The sequence below is a fragment of the Lutra lutra genome, chromosome 5 (genome assembly GCF_902655055.1).
Source record: "Lutra lutra chromosome 5, mLutLut1.2, whole genome shotgun sequence".
Taxonomy (NCBI): Eukaryota; Metazoa; Chordata; class Mammalia; order Carnivora; family Mustelidae; genus Lutra; species Lutra lutra.
Window position 1 is genome coordinate 150,632,923 of NC_062282.1, and position 17,850 is coordinate 150,650,772.

The 17,850-nt window shown below is 53.8% G+C and overlaps 1 protein-coding gene across 1 annotated transcript; it reads right to left on the reverse strand.

Annotated features, from left to right (window-relative positions):
- Positions 1-674: 674 nt before the first annotated feature.
- On the reverse strand, positions 675-13,665 carry GRM6 (glutamate metabotropic receptor 6). Its single transcript, XM_047731596.1, has 11 exons — positions 13,592-13,665; positions 12,782-13,359; positions 10,243-10,459; positions 9,865-10,000; positions 9,034-9,188; positions 7,815-7,955; positions 7,512-7,712; positions 5,903-6,048; positions 5,168-5,791; positions 2,031-2,342; positions 675-872 (listed from the first exon to the last, which is right to left on the reverse strand). Exons 2-11 carry the CDS (start codon positions 13,283-13,285, stop codon positions 675-677), a joined length of 2,634 nt encoding a protein of 877 aa, XP_047587552.1. The 5' UTR covers positions 13,286-13,359; positions 13,592-13,665.
- Positions 13,666-17,850: the final 4,185 nt, after the last annotated feature.

A 17,850-nucleotide genomic window follows, 5' to 3' on the forward strand; every position in this document is an offset into this window, starting at 1 on the left:
CCACATGTTGACATGCCCCAGATCCCAGGGGTGAAGGTCCCAAGAAAAAGACCTGAACACAAGTAACCCCGTAGGGTATGTCCTAGTGCCTCTGCTGGCTCCCACGTCCTGTCCCAGGTTGATCCCTACTCACAGAGCTCTCTCACCCGAGGTTCGATCCCTCAGAGCGAAGCGAAGCCTGAGTTACTCAGTCCAGAAGAAAGAACCTCAGGTCTCTTGGGGAAAAGTCCCCTCCTCAAAGCCAGCCCCAAATTTCCAGAGTGAGATCGACACATTCTTGAATGTTGCACAGTCTGCACATTCTGATGGCTGTTTGGGTAGAACTCTCACCATGCAGGGGCTTCATCACGCTCTCTGAACTCAGACCAGGAAGTGTAAGTTCAGTCCTCCCTAGAGTAGGATCCTCTTGGTAGCTGTTTCCCACCATGAGTAGAAAGTCTGGTCTGCAGCAAGTATGTATGATGCCAACAGGCTCGGAAAAGCAGGGATGAAGTGTGGTATATGGGTCCAGGTCTTTCTGGAGGCCAGCCCCATCATGGTGGGCATAGGCCTTGAGGACCCCCTGCTTCTGACTGTTCACTGCAGACCTGGACTTGCCACAGCTTCCACCGTGAAGCAAGAGAAAGAAAAGAACAGAAGGGAGGGAACAACCACTCCCACTCCTCCCCCACTCACTACTTGGGGGCCTCTGTGTCCTCGCCCTTGGGTGGGGCTGCCACTGTTGAGGTCGCCTTGAGGCTCCGCTTCCGCTTCTGCACGTTCTGCTCCGGGTGGAATAGGATGACGTAGGTTTTGGGCACATACAGCATGCCAAGGGACACTGACGCACTCAGGCTCAAGGAAACAGTCAGTGTGGTGGTTTGGATGTAGATCTGAGCCATGGAGGAAAGGACTGGGTGGGACTCAGCATTGTTCTTTCCCACCCCCACCCCCACATGAGTCTGTGTTCATCTGGTGGATGGAAAGGGCAACCATATAAGCAAAGGCCCTGTGGCATGAAGAAGTGATGGTCATGGTGTGGCTCTGACATAGGCAGGACGGAGAATGAATAACACAGGACCAACTGGACAAGTGACCAAGGGAAGGGCCCATTCACAGTGAGTGACATCTGGGGAAAGGGTTCATATGCCTAAAAAGCACTAGAGCATGTTAATGAATGGATGAATGTTTTCAAATGTACACACAAATGAACACTTTGAATGAAAGAGCAAGTGGGCAAACATGAAGGACAGCGGTGAATAAACATGTTCTACTATACATGCAAGGAAATCACTGAATAATGAGCAAGAAAATGGACTGACAGATTAATGGACTGATGGCTACAAAGTATCTAAAGAAGTAACTGAATGAAAGTAAATTAATGGAGAGGCGCCTGGGTGGCTTATTCGAGTAAGCATCTGACTCTTGGTTTCAGCTCAGGTCATGATCTCGGGTCATGGGATTGAGCCCCATGTTGGGCTCTGCACTCAGCCTGGAATCTGCTTGAGATTCTCCCCCACTGGCTCCCTCCACCCCTTCCCCCTGCTCACAGATACATTCTCTCTCTAAAATAAATAAATCTTTTTTTTAAACATTTTATTTATTTATTTGAGAGAGAGAGAGAGACAGTGAGAGAGAGCATGAGCGAGGAGAAGGTCAGAGGGAGAAGCAGACTCCCCATGGAGCTGGGAGCCTGATGCGGGACTCGATCCAGGGACTCCAGGATCATGACCTGAGCTGAAGGCAGTCGCTTAACCAACTGAGCCACCCAGGCACCCTAAAATAAATAAATCTTAAAAAAAAAAATACAACACAAGCTAATGGATGGTTAGAAGCATAGATGAACACATGAATGAACAAAGGAAAATTGGGCTGACTGAAGCAGCAAAGGGAAACTGACAAATGAGTGAATGAGGTTTTTAAGTACGTGAATGAATTAACCAACAAGCAGTCATTCATGCATGTGGCCCAGCGTTTGGGACCACTGAACCCTTCCATGGACAGGCAGGAAACAAAGGAGGCAGTGGAACCGACGGGGAACCCCAGATTACCTTTTCAGCTGACTGGGCGGTGCCAAAGAAGATGGGCACAAAAGCCAGCCAGATGATGCAGGTGGTGTACATGGTGAAACCGATGGGCTTGGCCTCGTTGAAGGTCTCAGGCACGCCGCGGGCTTTGATGGCGTACACTGTGCATGTGACCATGAGCAGGAGGCTGTAGCCCAGGCAGCCGATGAGGGACAGGTCTGACATGTCGCACTTGAGCACCCCTCTGGCCTGCTCTGGGTCCACTGTCCGTTGTTCTTCATAGTCGATCACGCTGTGTGGGGGCTGGGCCCCCAGCCACGCCATCACTCCCACCACCTGTGGGAGCCAACACGGGTCAGGGAAACATGCAGCCTGGCCACCCACCAATGTCTCTGGCAGGTTAGGGTCACCTTGAGGCTCCTGGCCTATTTAGTGGGATGGTCAGGCCTGAGAGTCCCCATGGAGAGGGGAGGACCATCCAGGAGGGGACTGCCTACACAAAGGCTGGTGGACAGAAGGGGCTGCCGTGAAGATATGTGCTGGCAATGTGAGGGCTGGCTGGGTAACGGGCCCTGGATGTCCTCTTCCTGTATCCCAACCATCACCAAGTCCCGCAAGATACAGCGACTACAGGCAGAGGCGGCCTACACATAGTCCCTCTGAGCCAGCTTGGGGAAGGAGCCAGTGTCTGTCCCACTGATTAAGGGCTAGACTCAGCAGAGATTCTCTTCCTCACAACCCCCCACCCCCAGCTGCCCGGGGGTAGGCAGTACCATCTCCATTCTGTAGATGTGAAAACACTCGCTTGATCCCGTCTAGCACCATGGCAAACCTAGTTCCTTCATGGCAAACCTAGTTCCTGAGGACCCCTTCCTTCTCCAGATCCAGAGTACTTCTGAACACAGGGTAACGAAATCCTGTGGGTATGCAGAGTGAAGCTCAGAATGAGGCACTAAACAGAGTAGAAAGGATGTGAGCTGATGCCAGATCACTGGAGGTTATCAAAACCAAACTCAGGCACTGGATGTTGTACACAACTAATGAATCATGGACAGTACATCGAACACTAATGATGTACTGTATGGTGGCCAACTGAATATATTTTTTAAAAATTACTGCAAAAAAAAAAAAAATCAAAACACAGGGATGCCTGGGTGGCTCAGTCAGTTAAGAATCTGCCTTTTAGTCAGGTCATGATCCCAGGGTCCTGGGATTGAACCCTGCATTGGGCTCCTTGCTCAGTGGGGAGCCTGCTTCTCCCTCTCCCTCTGCCTGCTGCTCCCCCAGCTTGTGCGCACTCTCTTTCTCTGATAAATAAATAAATAAATAAATAAATAAATAAATAAATAAAATCTTAAAAAATAAGTCAAAAGCAAGCACTAATAGGGAGGAGATGGAGTAGCAGTTCCCTCACAGTGACAGAAGACATGACCTTGAGCCAAAGGAAGCTGGGGAGCAGGAATTAAGACACCTGCAATGAAGGCAGGACCCTGGAAGGGCTGCCGCGTTCATTTGTGCGGGTTGTTCACTGTACAAGACTGTCTGGTATGTGTGTATGTGTGGGGGGTATGTAGGGCTGAAATCGAGCCAACACTTTAGTGCCATGCTATATACCTAGAGCAAGGCTCTGTGATCCCGGAGGAGGGCATGCTTTTTAATAATTTGTTCACCAGAAAGGAGAACCTTTTTGTGATCCTTCCAGAGGCAGCAGCTCCACGGACAAGGGACTAATAAAATCCCACCCACCATCCAGGAGAGCTGTCTGGAGGCTCCTCTTAGAACAAGCTTCTAGGTAGGAAAAAAAGTTGCCTATGAGGAACTCTCATCCAAGGCCTAAGATATACAGGAATAGCAAACAAAAGGGACCCCACCAATTTCACAACACCTGTAATTGAAAAGGAACTAGCAACCATACCTGGAAACAAAACAAACAAAGAAAAAACGCAACTCCTACAAAATAATAGAAAATGAGCAAAGTACAGGAACAGGCACATCACAGAAGAGGAAACCTCAAAGGCCAGCTGCACTAGTAATTAAGTAGATGCAAATTAAAATGAGATGCCATTTCATGTCCACCGTATTGATGAATGACCCAGTAACACTGCAGGTATGCCTCTTTGCAGGGGTTCGGGATTTCCGGAAGGGAGGGTATAATGTGGGGAGTCCAGAGATGAGCCAGGAAGTACTGACTGTCGTCTAAGTACCTCTGTCCTGGGTGCAAAGGGGCATCACAGGGGTTTCAGGCAGGGAAGCAGAGAGGTAAGAGGTCGGGATGCGCTGGACATTGGCCTTCTGGCTCTCTCAGGGATAGCTCAGACCTTGCTATCTGTGGGAAGATGGCAACACCTTTCAGTTACGGAGAATTGCATGGCCTAAGGCCTGCAGGTGGGAATGAAGGAGGCATACACAGAGCTAGGCAGGGGGAAGGGCTTGCCTGGAGTGCAGAGCGTGCCCTGTCCAAACCAGGCTGAGCACAGGCCCTCCGCGTAGCCCTGAGAACTGGCCTGGCTCTACAATGCCACAGTGTCACCCACACCTGTCCCTGAGTGGTACCTTTTGCACAGAAAACATGCAGCGCTTTCCAGATCATGAGAATAATTTTCAACGCCGTAATACTACCAGAGAGAACCCCCTGAAGGCACTCTGCTTTTTGCTGCATATAGGTCATGAAATCCTGGCCATTTGTGGAACAGGACGCCCCACTGCACAGTAAGGTTGCTGGAGCCCATGCCTCTCATCCAGGTTAGCCCAGTGACCCCACAGCAGGAACTCCCTTTAAAGAAACAGATTCTTTTTCTGCTTGAGAAAAATTATCAGATGGCTTTGCCTTATTTTTATATGGGAGCCAAACCGTGGAAAGGGTGTTCCGTGTAGGAAAATAATCTCATTGTTTTTTACAGAAACGACGCTGGATGCTGGCACTCCCCAGCTTACTGACCCAGTTCCCTCGAGGATGGAGGAGGATGGGGCTGGGGGGAGGAGTTCTGTTTACAGGAGAACAGTGGGGCCGTGGCTCCTGCAGCCTTTTTTTTTTTTAAAAACATGGGAGCCAAAATAGAAGAGCGCTTATCGGATTTTCTGAGTGGAAGACAACCCGCCAGCCCAGCCGCAGTCTCTTCCCCCTTTACCCCCTCGCGTGGCCCCAGGAGCCTGCGGCCCACCTGCACGGAGGTGAGGCTGAAGGTGATGGCGAGCTGCGAGGTGGGGCTGATGAAGGGCGGGGGCGTGACGGAGCGCTTCCCCTGCTCGAAGATGCGGTAGATGCGGTTGGTCTTGGTGAGCAGAGCCGAGTAGCTGAGCGTGGTGCCCAGGCCGAGGAAGAGCCGGCGGGCGGCGCACACGGCCGCCCCGGGCTCGGCCACCATGAGGAAGGTGATGGCGTAGATGAGGAAGATGCCGGTGAGCAGCACGTAGCTGAGCTCGCGGCCCGAGGCGCGGACGATGGGCGTGTTGTTGTGGCGCACGAAGGTGGCCACCACGGTGGTGGTGGCCATGCTGCCCAGCACGGCCAGCAGGAGGGGCGGTGCGGCCCAGGGCGAGGACCAGGTGAGGCGCACGACGGGCGTGGGGCGGCAGCCCGTGTGGTTGAGCGTGGGCCGCATGTCCCCGGGGCAGGCCTCGCACGTGAACTCGTCCACCTGGAAGCGGTAGCCGTCGCAGGGCTCGCAGTGCCAGCAGCAGGGCACGCCCTTCACCATCTTCTTGCGCTCCCCGGGCCCGCAGGGGAGGCTGCACAGGGATGAGGGCACCTCGCGGGTCTCCCCCGACCACTGCAGGGCTTCCACCTGCCGCACAGGAAACGCGTGGGCCTGGGACATCCACCCGCGGTGGGCTGGGGGGCCTGTGCGCCCCTCCGCCCCCGCCACCCCGGGCTCATTGGGTCGGCGCCCACTCACGTCCAGCCTGAGGTTCTCTGCCCACTGGCCCACCGCCTGGTAGCCGCCGCTGCCCGCGCTGCCGTTGGCCGCCTGGTACTGGAAGATGTCGTAGCGCCCCGGCGCGTCCCCGTTCTCGTTGAACATCACGGGGGTCCCTGCGCTGCCTGGGGCGAGAGCAGGGAACCCTCAGCTGGTCCTCGCGTCCCTCCCGGAGAGGGCGGCTCAGGATGCAGGGAGGCGTGAGGCGCTTGCGCAAAGACGCTCGGAGTCATGGGGGACATCACCTCCCCCTATCCACTGGAGATGGCCGCGGTTATCCCCCCCCCCCCCGGAAGTAACAAGCCTCGGGAGCACGTGGGGACAGTGGGACCCCGATGCATTGCTGGTGGGGATGCAAAATGGTGCTGTCGCTGTGGAAAACAGTGTGGCGGGTCCTCCAAAAACTGGACGTAGGATTACCACCTGGCCCAGCAAGCCCACTTCCATGCGTATGTCCAGGAGAAGGGACTCAGCGCAGAGCCTCAAAGATCGTTCACCCACGTTCACGGCAGCATCATTTGTAGTGGCCAAAAGGTGGACGCACCAGGGTTTGAATGGATAAAAAAATGTTCCCCTATTCATGCAAGGTGATTCTTCAGCCTTAAAAAGGAAAAGACGTTCTAACCCCGGCCACAAAGTGGGTGAAACCTTGAGGACGTTATACTGAGGGAAAGGAGCCAGTCACAAAAGGACAAATAGTGCCTGATCCCTCTCACAGCAGGTACGTAGAGCAGGCAAAATCATAGGGACAGAAAGTAGGATGGAAGTTGCCAGAAGCTTGCAGGAGAGGGGATGGGGAGTTAATGTTTAATGGAGACAGAATTTCAGTCTTGGAAGATAAAACAAGTTCTGGAGAATGGTTGCACAACAGGGCACACGACTAAACTGTACACTTAAAATTGGTGAAGATGGGGGCGCCTGGGTTGCTCAGTTGGTTAAGCGTCTGCCTTGGACTCAGGTCACCATCCTAGGAGTCCCATATTGACTCCTTGCTCGGCAGGGAGCCTGCTTCTCCCTCTGCCTGCTGCACCTCTTGCCTGCACGCTCTCTCTCTCTCTCTCTGACAAATAAAATCTTTTTTTAAAAAAATGGTGAAGATGGCAAATATGAGCCTATATGTATGTCACCACAGTTTATAAAGAAAAAGAAAGAGCTTAGCTGGCCAGGCCGGATGGTGGGTCCAGACCTGTACAAAGAACAATCAGCCTTGTTTCTTTCAGAAGCTTGTTCGGCCAGTTCGTGGGGCTGGTCTGGGGTGATGTTAAACTGTGCTATTTAACAGACAGCTTGGCAGGCAGAAGGTGTTCCATATTTGGTGGGAGAACAGTTTTTAATTTTTATAAAGGATAGTCACTGAACAAGAAGTTTATCTTTCCGCACAAACTGGGAGTGTGGCTTGAGTCCTCCTGGGCCTTTTCCAGACCTTATTCTGAGCCCTGCCCACATGCCAGGCCCTCTGCTGCTACCAGGGGACAGGATACTATTCTGCCTCTCCCATCCCTTTGATCCTGAGTCACCCCAGGTCCAGCAGGGAAATCCATGCCAGGGACGTCCCTTCCCTGTGGGAGGGGATCTGGCTCCCACTCACCGTTGAAGCGGACGGCTCGGATATACTGCAGCAGCATCCGCCCGTCAGTGGTCTCCATGGCTGGGCACAGGCCAGTGAGCCCAGGGCAGAGCGCCTGGTGCATGCTGTGGAGGGCGTGGGCAATGGCGTACACCGCGTCGATCACAAACTGCACCTTCCCCTCCTGCTCGTAGGTCGAGTCCCGGCCGATACGTTCCTCGCCTGTCCTAGGGATGCCCAGAGGAAGTGTGCCCGGCCCCTCCTGGGCCTGCCTGGCCTCCCGCCTTCTCCCTGACCTCCCGTGCCACCCCGGGCAGCTCTCACCTGTGCATTTGCGGATGGTGTCATCTGACTGGGTACCTGAGCTGGTCAGTTTGCAGTTAAAATTCTCCTCCCAGAACTCGGCAAACCAGATGTTGCGACGGTTGTTCTCCAGGGAGCGGGTCATGAAGTACTGGTCAAATCCTGAGAGGGAGGAGAGAGGGCAGCAACCATCTGAATGATTCCTCTGCCACGTGCTCACTATGCAGCTAGGACTGGCCACATGGCCAGCTGCTGGCCTGTGATCTCAAAGCCGTCTGGGGGCTTCAGGGTAGACTGTGCATCCTGTTATAAACTGAGAGCCTTGCCACCTCGAAGACTTTTATGCTGCTCCTTCTTTCCTGGTTGGGATGCTGTGGTGAAGATGTAATGGATGGAGCTCCCGCAGCCACTTTGTGAATAAGACACCTGAGTCACGAAGGCACAGAGCAACCACGAAGAATGGTGGAACAGAAGTAGGGACAGAGCTCAGGGCTTTGAGAACATCATTAACTCACTGTCCCCAACCTGAAGTGGCCTGTTTTCAGACATCTTATCTGGCGATGACATGCCTTTACTGCTAAAACCACTCTCATTCTAATTTGTCAAATGCAACCAAGTGCACTCTAAGGGAAAGAAAGAGCATGAGGGTGGGTGGGAGGCTGGGAGCCCCGGAAAGCCAGGGTTCTCAGTCTTTACAAGGTTCTGTGCTTCATTAAAATAGCCTGAAGCATCTTGTCGAGGCATCTTCAGTTCAGGCTTTGGGAAAACGACCAAATCCTATTGTAAAGTGAACCTCTCTGCTGGGTTCTTCTAGATATTCATGGGTAGGATGGTGAAGGGAGGGAGGGGAGGCAGGTTTCATCATTTGATCGCTGGGACAATATGTCCCCATCCTCGGTTTTGCTCCCTTTCCCTCCACCCTCAAATGAGTGTGTCTTGTGCAGAACCAGAAATACCAGGAAGATAGGCATTGAATTAAAACAAAAACAAAACCAGAAAAGACAGCTAATTCTTGACCCTGTGAAGTAGGGGTGGGCTTTTCCTCCTTTGCCAACTCAAACACTGCTTGCTGGGATATATTCACAGAATTTCAGAATCCTAGAATTTGGGAATCCCAGAAGGGACATGGAGCAGGATACACAATTTTACAGATGGGAAAAACGAGTGCCCCCAAGAGGGGATCGTGGGGAGGACAAGCAGGGGCCTGGCATGTGGTAGGAGAGGGCATCCCGGCACTCACCATCTATGGAAGCTCTTTTGGGCAGGATGGTGATGGCGCCCACAGCCACATCCTCCAGGTTCAGGATGGGAGAGGTCTTGGCTCCCCAGCTGTCTGAGCCGACCCATAAGAAGTGACCTGTCAGGTTGGCATGGCGTGCGGCCGCTAGGACCCTCCTGGTAGGGACAGGGTGAGGGGTGAGCGAGGACCAGAGATCCCCCTTCTACTTTCTGTTTTTCCCTCTCCTTCTGTCCCATTCCAAACCACTCACCAGACCCTCATTAAGCCGTAAAAGTGGTGGGAAAGGGGTTTTGGACACTTGCTCCAGGGTTCTTAGGTAGTAAAGTTTTTAGCCAGGCTCTGGCCCCAGGCTGCCCTCCTGTTCTGTGCACTTGCAGCCCACTTCAAGGAAGAAGGGCCTCCCTTCTCTTGCCAAGCCTCCTGCTGGCTTGGAGCCACACAGGTCTCAGGCCAGGGTCCATGGCCCCCTGCTGATACCCCTTGCACTACCCCAGGTCTCCTTCCCTGACAGCTCATTTTCGGCACTCAGATCTGCCCATGGGTCTCTCCCCCACTGTGAATGATAAGAACAGACAGGTATTCCTCTGTGTTTCCCTTGGCTAGTCCTGGAGTATCTCCACCCATACCCGGCCCGGTTCATTTCTGGGTGCGCCAGACAGACAGATGGGAGCCGGGAAAGTCTGTAAGGGCAGGAGGGTGGGGGAGGCATCAAGAAGAGGGAGGAGGAGGAAGGGAGGATGTGCATGGCTGGGGGATGTGTAAGAAGAGGGGGCAGGGCCTTCAAGGAGAGCCTCTGATAACCACAGTGATTGAATGTGCTGGCTATCCCACCTGATGTCGTCCTCGTTGGCAAAGATGATGATGCCCCGGGCATTGGGAGTCTCCATGAGTCTCTTGATCACCTTGTTGAATTCTCCTGGCTTCGGTTCCCTGGGAATCTTGATGGACTGGGCAATGCAGACCCCCCCTGGGTGGGGGGATGCCAGAGTCACCTCTTGTTCAACCCAAGTACCCACCCACCGGGGCCACCATGGTGCAAGACTGTGATGGGGACCGAATGCTCCAAAGGGGCGCCTGCCCACAGGGGCACTATCCAGGCTCCCCACCAAGGACCCAGTGTCCCATCTCATGGCTTTGGCCTTGTCCAATGGCCCCTGGCTCACCCCTGTGTAGGCTCCTTGATGCCTTGGACCCCCACTCCCAGCTCACCAGCCTCCCGGGAGATCTGCACAAAGGCCTCAACCCCGCTCTCGCCATAGTTGCCCTCGGAGGCCAGTGTGGACACGTAGTTCCATCCCAGTGCCCTCACGATGTCCACCATGGCCTGGGCCTGGTAGGAGTCTGGTGGCACAACTCGGGAGAAGAAGTCGTAGCGTGTGGAGTCGCTGAGCTCAGGGGCTGTGGAGGCGTAGCTGATCTGGGGTATCTGGAAGGGGGAAGGACACCTGGGCTACAGATGGAGGGAGGGCAGCAGGGATCCAGGACACAGGTTGGGGCACGGAAGTCTGGGATTAGGGCACCAGGGGCCAACGTGGGAGAGCCACATGGAGAGCCCCAAGGGCATGGGGAATGCTCTGTATTTGAGATGTGGTCTGATGGAATATGGGAGGTACAGGGGTCTAGGGAGAGGGCAGGGCACACCACATACAGTGGTGGCGACTGTGTCCAGGCAAAGCGGAAGTGGAGGCTCAAGTCCAGCCTGCAGCCAATCCAGCTGCTGGGCAAAAAGGCTGCATTGGCAAGGGGAAATGGAACTCCTTGTCAGCCCCAGGAGACAACATGTTTTCCTAATTCGCACAAAAGGACAAGTCTGTGTAGGGGAGCAGCAGACCCAGGCAGGGTCAGAGCAGGCAGGGGAGCTGGGATGGGGTTATTTGATTCAAAGCTCTTTCTGGCCTAATGGAGGGGCCTGCTTGTAACTGGGCTTATCTGTGTGCGTTAGAGTGATTGACAGCTGGGATTATAGGCTGAGCTGATCCTGGAGAATGGGAGTGGGGAAGAGCAAGTGTGAAAGGAGAGTGGAGAGGCTAGCAAAGCAGAGGGGTGAGGTGGGAGCTGGTGTGAAAGGCAGAAGAGAGGGAAGGTTCTGGAAGGAGTGGGCTGAGCTGGTCTAGGGGAAACAGGGATGTCTGAAGCAAGGCAGAAAGAAAGTGTGGAGTATGGAGACATGATGGGGAAGAGCAAGAGGGAGAGAGAAGGGAAGAGGAAGGGGGAAGAGAAAAAGAGAGATGAGGAGAGAGAGAAACAAGAACCATAAAGAAGGAGGGAAGGTCAGAGAAAGGCCCAGCGTGGTTAATGGATGCTATAGCTACTCTGGGCACTCTGGACGCTAAAGTTTGATCTTCAGAACCACCTTCCTGTACATGTTGAACTTCCTCCAGGAAGTTCATCTAAAATGCCTTGCGATCACAGTGATGCACACACATAAGGAGGTGAACTTGGAAACCCTCAGCCCTGCTCCTGGACCAGGAACCGCAAATCTGGCCCCTGGCTGCCTTTCCTGCACCAATGTCTTCATTAGTTTAATTTTTGAATTGATAGCCAGGGTCTAAAACGTGGGAGTGGGGCACCACCCCAGTCTTGGGCTGAGCTGGCGGCAGTGGGCCCTGGACATGTGGGGTCCTGCTTCACTCATCTACACCCCAAACCTTGCCCCTGAAGACCCCTAAGTTTGAGATCTCTGCACTCAGCCTAGAGAGGCAGACATAGGGAAAAGGACAGAAACTAGAGCTCCAGGCAGGACAGGGGACAGAGGTACAAATGCAGACAGACATGGGCAGGCAGGTGAGATGGAGACTCTTCCCTGTGCACCCCCCCCCCCCCAAAAAAAAATTCTCCCTGTCCCAGCTAGGTGTGTCTGTACAACAAGCTCCTGTCCAGGGGGAATCAGGGTGGGGGGGAATTATATGGATGCAGATGATGGAGGGGGGCCCAGATAAAACCCCTACCCAGCATGGTAGAAACAGGCCATGCTGGGAGAATGGGAGAAACTCTCAAGAAACACAAGTCCCCTCCCCTAGCCACATGGAAGCAAAGCCTTCCTCTGGGCTCAGAAAGACGAAGCACAGAGATGCCCCCTTCTCCAATGGAACCCCAGTAAATGACTACTGCAGAAAACCCCCAAACTCTAATGCCAAAGGCCCCCCAATCCCTGATTCCTATTCCCCTCCCCCAATCACTGTCCCCCAGGATGCAAGTAAGGGGCTGCTCTGCATTTAAGATGGTTCCCTAAAGATGAGGAACTACCCTCTCTCCCTACCTCCCCAGCAGTCAGGGGTATGTCCTAGTTGCCCCACCAGGAGGAGGGTCCTGGTCCCAGGAAAAATTTGCACTCATTTGAGCACTCCCCAGGGCCCAGGGTGAGACCACCACACAGCAAAGTGCAGTGAGTGTGCCCCAAACAAGGACACCCAAGCTAGTGACCAAGTAGGTGCTAAATTAGCCACTGCCCTGTTCTAGTGAATCGTGTCCCCAGCCCAAGGAGGCAACCGCCTCTGGGAGGGGGCCCACCTTGACCCTCCAGAAGGTAGGTTGCCTTAATTCTCACAAACGGCTGTGTGTGCACACGGCAGCTCTGGCAGGGCCCCAGAGCAGACAAGGAAGGGTGGACCGGTTGGGTTGATGCGGCTCGGGCGTACATCTGGTGCAAGGGACGGGGTCTGTGAATTTGAGGATTTCTGCCGGGAGATCAGACATCAGCCACCCGGAGGGCGAGGACGGGAGGAGGACGGAAAGAGAGTGCCCTCACCGCAAACAGACGCAGCACGTTGGCGACCATGATGGAGACGGAGCTGGCCGAGGCGCCGACAACAGCCACGACGCGCTCCGGGGGCGCGGTGCGCAGTGGGGGGACTCCCCCGGGGCAGCGCACGGCCCCCTCGTCGCCGTCGCCACGGCGGCGAATCAGCGCCTGCACGAAGCTCAGCGCCTGCTCCAGCGCGTACGTGTCCCGCGAGCAGGTGTCGAGCAGCCGCGCACCCAGGCGCACGCCGGGCAGGAGCTCGGGGTCGGCGTTCACGCGGTCCAGCGCGTACAGCATGGCCTCCAGCCGGTGCACGCCCTGCTCCTTCTTCAGCTGCCCGCACGCCCGGCCTGCCGCGCCCCGCGCGTGCACCGGGAACAGGCCGCCCAGCGTGAGGCCGCCCGCCAGGCGCACCGAGCCCGCCGCGCCCGCCGTGCCCGCCTGCGCCAGCACCAGCATTAGCATCAGCAGCGGCGGCAGCGCGGCTCGGGCGCTCCCGGGCCGGGCCATCCGCTGTCCCGCTCCAGGGCCGGGAGGGAACAGAACGCGGGAACGCTTTGAGCGCCTGGCAGGAGCTCCGGGTCCTGGGGAGAGGGGAGGCGCGCAATGAACGTCGGCGGAGCCCGCGGGGAGGAGGTGGGATAGCAATTCGCCCTGCGCTCCCAGGCCTCCACCGCGCCCTCACACCCTCGGGATCTTCTCACTCAGGTCCACCTGCCCGACCGCGGTCTCCATCTCGCCAGCCTGCCTTTCCCCGACAGCCCTGGGTCCCTGGTCCTCAGCACACAACCGAACGCACTCCCTAGACACACTCACCTGCGCCAGCCGCTGTCACTGTTGGTCAGGACAGGGCTGTGACAGATGTGCAGGGCCCAGAGAGGATTTAGGGATTCTGGGGAGGGGATGAGAGGCCACCCTGAGGGGTGTGCGCAGAAGGGGCGCTCTACACCTCCTTTCCCTCCCTCTTAGGAGAGGAGGGAGCCCTACTCCCTGGGGCTCTCTCCCCCCCCCCCTCTCACACACACACACATACACACACACACACACACTGTCCTCTGTCTCTCCGTTTGTTTCTCTATCCCTGTCTCTACCCCCTGCCCATCTCTCTCTTCTCTTTCTGTCTCTATCAATTTCTTCTTCTTTGTCCGCCTCTTCCTTTCTTTCCTAGCCACCTGGGCCTTGGTTCCAGCTGCCCAAGGCGGACTCCCCAACTTTGTCCCTGCAAAACCCGAATGGAGGGAGAAAGGAGCTCAGACTGACTGAGCCGGGTACACCTGAACAGCAGGAAGGAGAACAGGGCTGGCCAGGAAGGAAGCATCAGCAAGCAGACCTTTAACCTTACTAAGGACTCTTCTTAATACACACACAACAACCCTGCAGCAAGGAGACATTTACCATGAACCGTTTTGCAGATGGGAAAATAGAGACCTCAAGGAATGAAGAGTCTCATCTGAGGCCACATAGTTGGCACGGATTAGCCTCTGGATTGGCGCTCAGACTCGTATGAAACCAGCTGCCCACACGGCCTTTAGTGGGGAAGGCGGGAGGGACAGGGCCAGCTCACCCGCAGCTTCTGCCCCAACCTCTCACATCTGATAATGGAACCCTAAAGAATTGTCCTTCTGGTCATGGAGAAAGCCTTCCTGGGCTCTGGGGTCTGAAGCAGTGACTCCCACAGTGGGAGGCTCGGATCTTACATTTCCCCATCTCATCATTGAGGGCTACGATGAGGGGGCTTTAGCCACAATATGCTTTAACCATCATTCCTGTCCGAGGCCCTGGATTTGGCTCTCTGATGCAAAGAGAGGGAGAGAGAGAGCAAAGGGCACCCTGGGGACAGGTGGTGAGCTCCCAGCCCCAGGGATTTGCAGGCTCATCCCATGGGGGCTTGAGCCAGCTTGGGCTCCATTAGACAGGGTGGATTAGGATGGCTGCAGGGATTTGGGCAAATCTGGCAGAGGGAATGAACAGAAGCCATGTCACCCCTCTCTCTTCCCCCACCACATGCAAGGGCCCTGCCAGTTTTACTCCCAGAGCTGTCTATGCACCTCTCCCTGGCGGAGGGTGGAAGCCAGGAGGACGGGACCCAGCTCTGCCTTTACCCATTTTACACCTTGGGAAGAACGGAGCACTTAGCTGGCCCTAGGCCCCAAGCTTGACATTACAAAGGTCCATACAAACTGGGTGTTGTAGGTGGATGGGCTGGGCTCATACAGCCCCTCGCAGCCCTCGCCTGCTCAGAATGGATCAGATGAGGCCACCGCCGATGTCACAAAGCACGTTCCAGAATCCCACCAGCCCCTGAATGCAAGACAGACCATCAGCAACTGGGGCAGAGCCCTCACAGTGGTGCAGAGGGAGGCGAGAGGGTCTGTGACCAGGCTGCTGGAGGTGTAAGGAAGGGAAGTGGGTGGGCCCCAGGCGTAGGGCAGGACTGGCTCTGAGGGTGAGGAAGAGGAAGGGGTCATGGCTGGAGCACCTGGCGGGGGGGGCGGGGCATGCCTTGAGAACCAGGACCAGGGCAGAGCAGGTCCGTGGAGGGCAGAAATCAAGAGTTCAGTTTGGGACACAGGGAAGCGAAGAATCTCATTCAATTGGTTGGATCCATGAATCTGGAATTAAGGGAAGAAGCCAGGGTGGGAGATAAGGCTGGGATGGCATCAGCAAATGTGGTGTTTATTTATTTTTTTTATTTTTAAAAAAGATTTTATTTATTTATTTGTCATAGAGAGAGAAGCGAGAGTGAGCACAGGCAGACAGAGTGGCAGGCAGAGGCAGAGGGAGAAGCAGGCTCGCTGCCAAGCAAGGAGCCCGATGTGGGACTCGATCCCAGGACGCTGGGATCATGACCTGAGCCGAAGGCAGCTGCTTAACCAACTGAGCCACCCAGGCGTCCCAAATGTGGTGTTTAAAGCCATGGATGGATGACCTCACCTGGGCAGAGGATGTGGACGGAGGGTGAGGACAGAGCCCCAGCCCCCCCTCCCCCCGCCCCCCAGCAGTAGGAGATAAAATACAAGAGAGGAGGCTGGAAGGGAGTGGCCAAGGAGGTAAGGAGGGATGGGAGAGTGAGTGGCAGAGAGGCCAAGAAACAGGGATTGGTGAAGAAAGAAAAATTCATTATAATTAATTCAGCCTCGTGCAGTGGCAAAGGGGTTCTTATTCACCTTAAACAGATGACACAGCCTAACCAGAGAGGTACAGTGACTCCCCCAAGTCCACACAGCACAGGAGACTAGGGGCTGCTCACATAACCCATCGTAAAATAGCTCAACAACTTTTACTTCTGAGTCCGTAATTTCAGTTCCAGCGAGTTCAACTGACAAGACTAAATGAAACTTAAGGCTCCGGCTGCTGCTCTCGGTATGTTTTCATATTTCTAACCCCAAAGCTGGAAGGTTAAATATATCTATATTTTTAGACTAGACTTCTTACTGAACCACCAGATGATTTTTATTGCAAAATTCATTTAAAACTCTATGTTCTCGGGGCCCCTGAGTGGTTCAGTGGGTTGGACCTCTGCCTTTGGCTCGGGCCGTGATCTTGGGGTCCTGGGATCAAGCCCCTCATCGGGCTCTCTGCTCAAAAGGGAGCCTGCTTGCTTCTCTCTCTGCCTACTTGTGATCTCTGTCTGTCAAATAAATAAATAAACTTAAAAAAATAAAAACAACAACTCTGTGTTCTCAGGGTTCACTTAATAGTTAGCTTCAAAGCTGTTGATCCCTGGATTGGGTCCACCTTCTCATTGGTTGAAAGAGAGTGGGGAACATGGTTTGTGAGCGAAATGGCATGCTCTTTGGCACGAGGTTGTTGAAACACCCAGTTGCACCCAAGGACATTCCCCTGAGCCCTTTCTGAATGTTCTGTCTGGAAAAATGTGAGGCACGTGTGCCTTCAGAAGCCTCCCATTCTGCTGTTGTCCTGCCAGGCCTGCCCATGCCCCTGTGGCATCTGACCCCCTCACAAATCCTTCTACACAAATATTCATGGCAGCATTATTCGTAATAGACAAACGTTAGAAACAATCCAAGTGTCCACCAGTGGACGACTGAATGAAACAATTAAGATAGGTTCATGCAATGGATTATAATTTGGTTGCAAAAGGAATGAAATACTGACGCAGGCTGTAATGAGGATAAACTTCAAAGACATTATGCTAAATGAAAGAAGTTAGCCCCCAAAGGGGACATATTACATAAATGCATTTATGTGAAATATCCAAGATAGGTTAAATTCAGGGAGACAGTAGATTTCTGGTCACTACGTCTGGATGCAGGGAAGGATTGGGGAGTAACTGCTTAAGGGACCAAGAGTTTTCTTTGGGGTTGAGTCAGATGTTTTGACACAATGTAGGGGTGGAGGTTGTCCAACACTGTGAATGACCTGTGACTATCATCAGTGGAAAATAACCCAATCCAGACAAGCTTTCAGACCCTTGAAGGTCGCCAGATTAAGAGCAACTTGCTGAGGGGAAAGGGAATCTAAAATGGGAGTGGGAGAAGGTAGTTATAAAAACTAACTACGACCACGTGACCAGTTATGCAAACAAGGATTGTGATTATCATGATTTCATTTTTTTGTGATATGAACATGTTTATATGCTTTGTTTTCTTTCTTCTCTTATTCCCTTATCATATAACAGAAGATTTGTTGACTTTATATCATAATATTTAAGTTTTTTTTATATCACTGTATTGAAATTATGAACACTGGGGAGAAGAGTGAACATCACTTAAGGACTTCACCTCCTCTCCTGGGGGAGAGATTAGCACATTTTTGGTCATACTCCAGTTAGTTGTCATGTTATGTGGAAGTACGATCTTGTTATTACCTTCATTTGAAGAGTAAGTATGGTTTAAGGAAACCCAAATGGGTGTTCACAAGGGGTGGAATTGTGATGGTTAATTTTATATGTCACATGGCTGCGTCAAACATTGTTTTGGATGCTTCTGTAAGGGTATTTTCTGGATGAGATTCAAACTGGTGGACTTTCAGTAAAGCACATTCTCCTCAATAACGTGGGTGGCCCTGATCCCATCAACTAAAGGCTTGAATAGAATAAAAGGCTAGTCTCA

Bases quoted from the DNA above. Each gene is read 5' to 3' on its own strand.
- GRM6 (XM_047731596.1), bottom strand. From the start codon at position 13,285: ATGGCCCGGCCCGGGAGCGCCCGAGCCGCGCTGCCGCCGCTGCTGATG. The intron at 9,189-9,864 runs GTGGGATAGCCA...TGTCCCTACCAG, and splicing joins GCCAACGAGGACGACATCAG to GAGGGTCCTAGCGGCCGCAC. The intron at 6,049-7,511 runs GTGAGTGGGAGC...CTCTCGCCCCAG, and splicing joins CCGAGCCGTCCGCTTCAACG to GCAGCGCAGGGACCCCCGTG.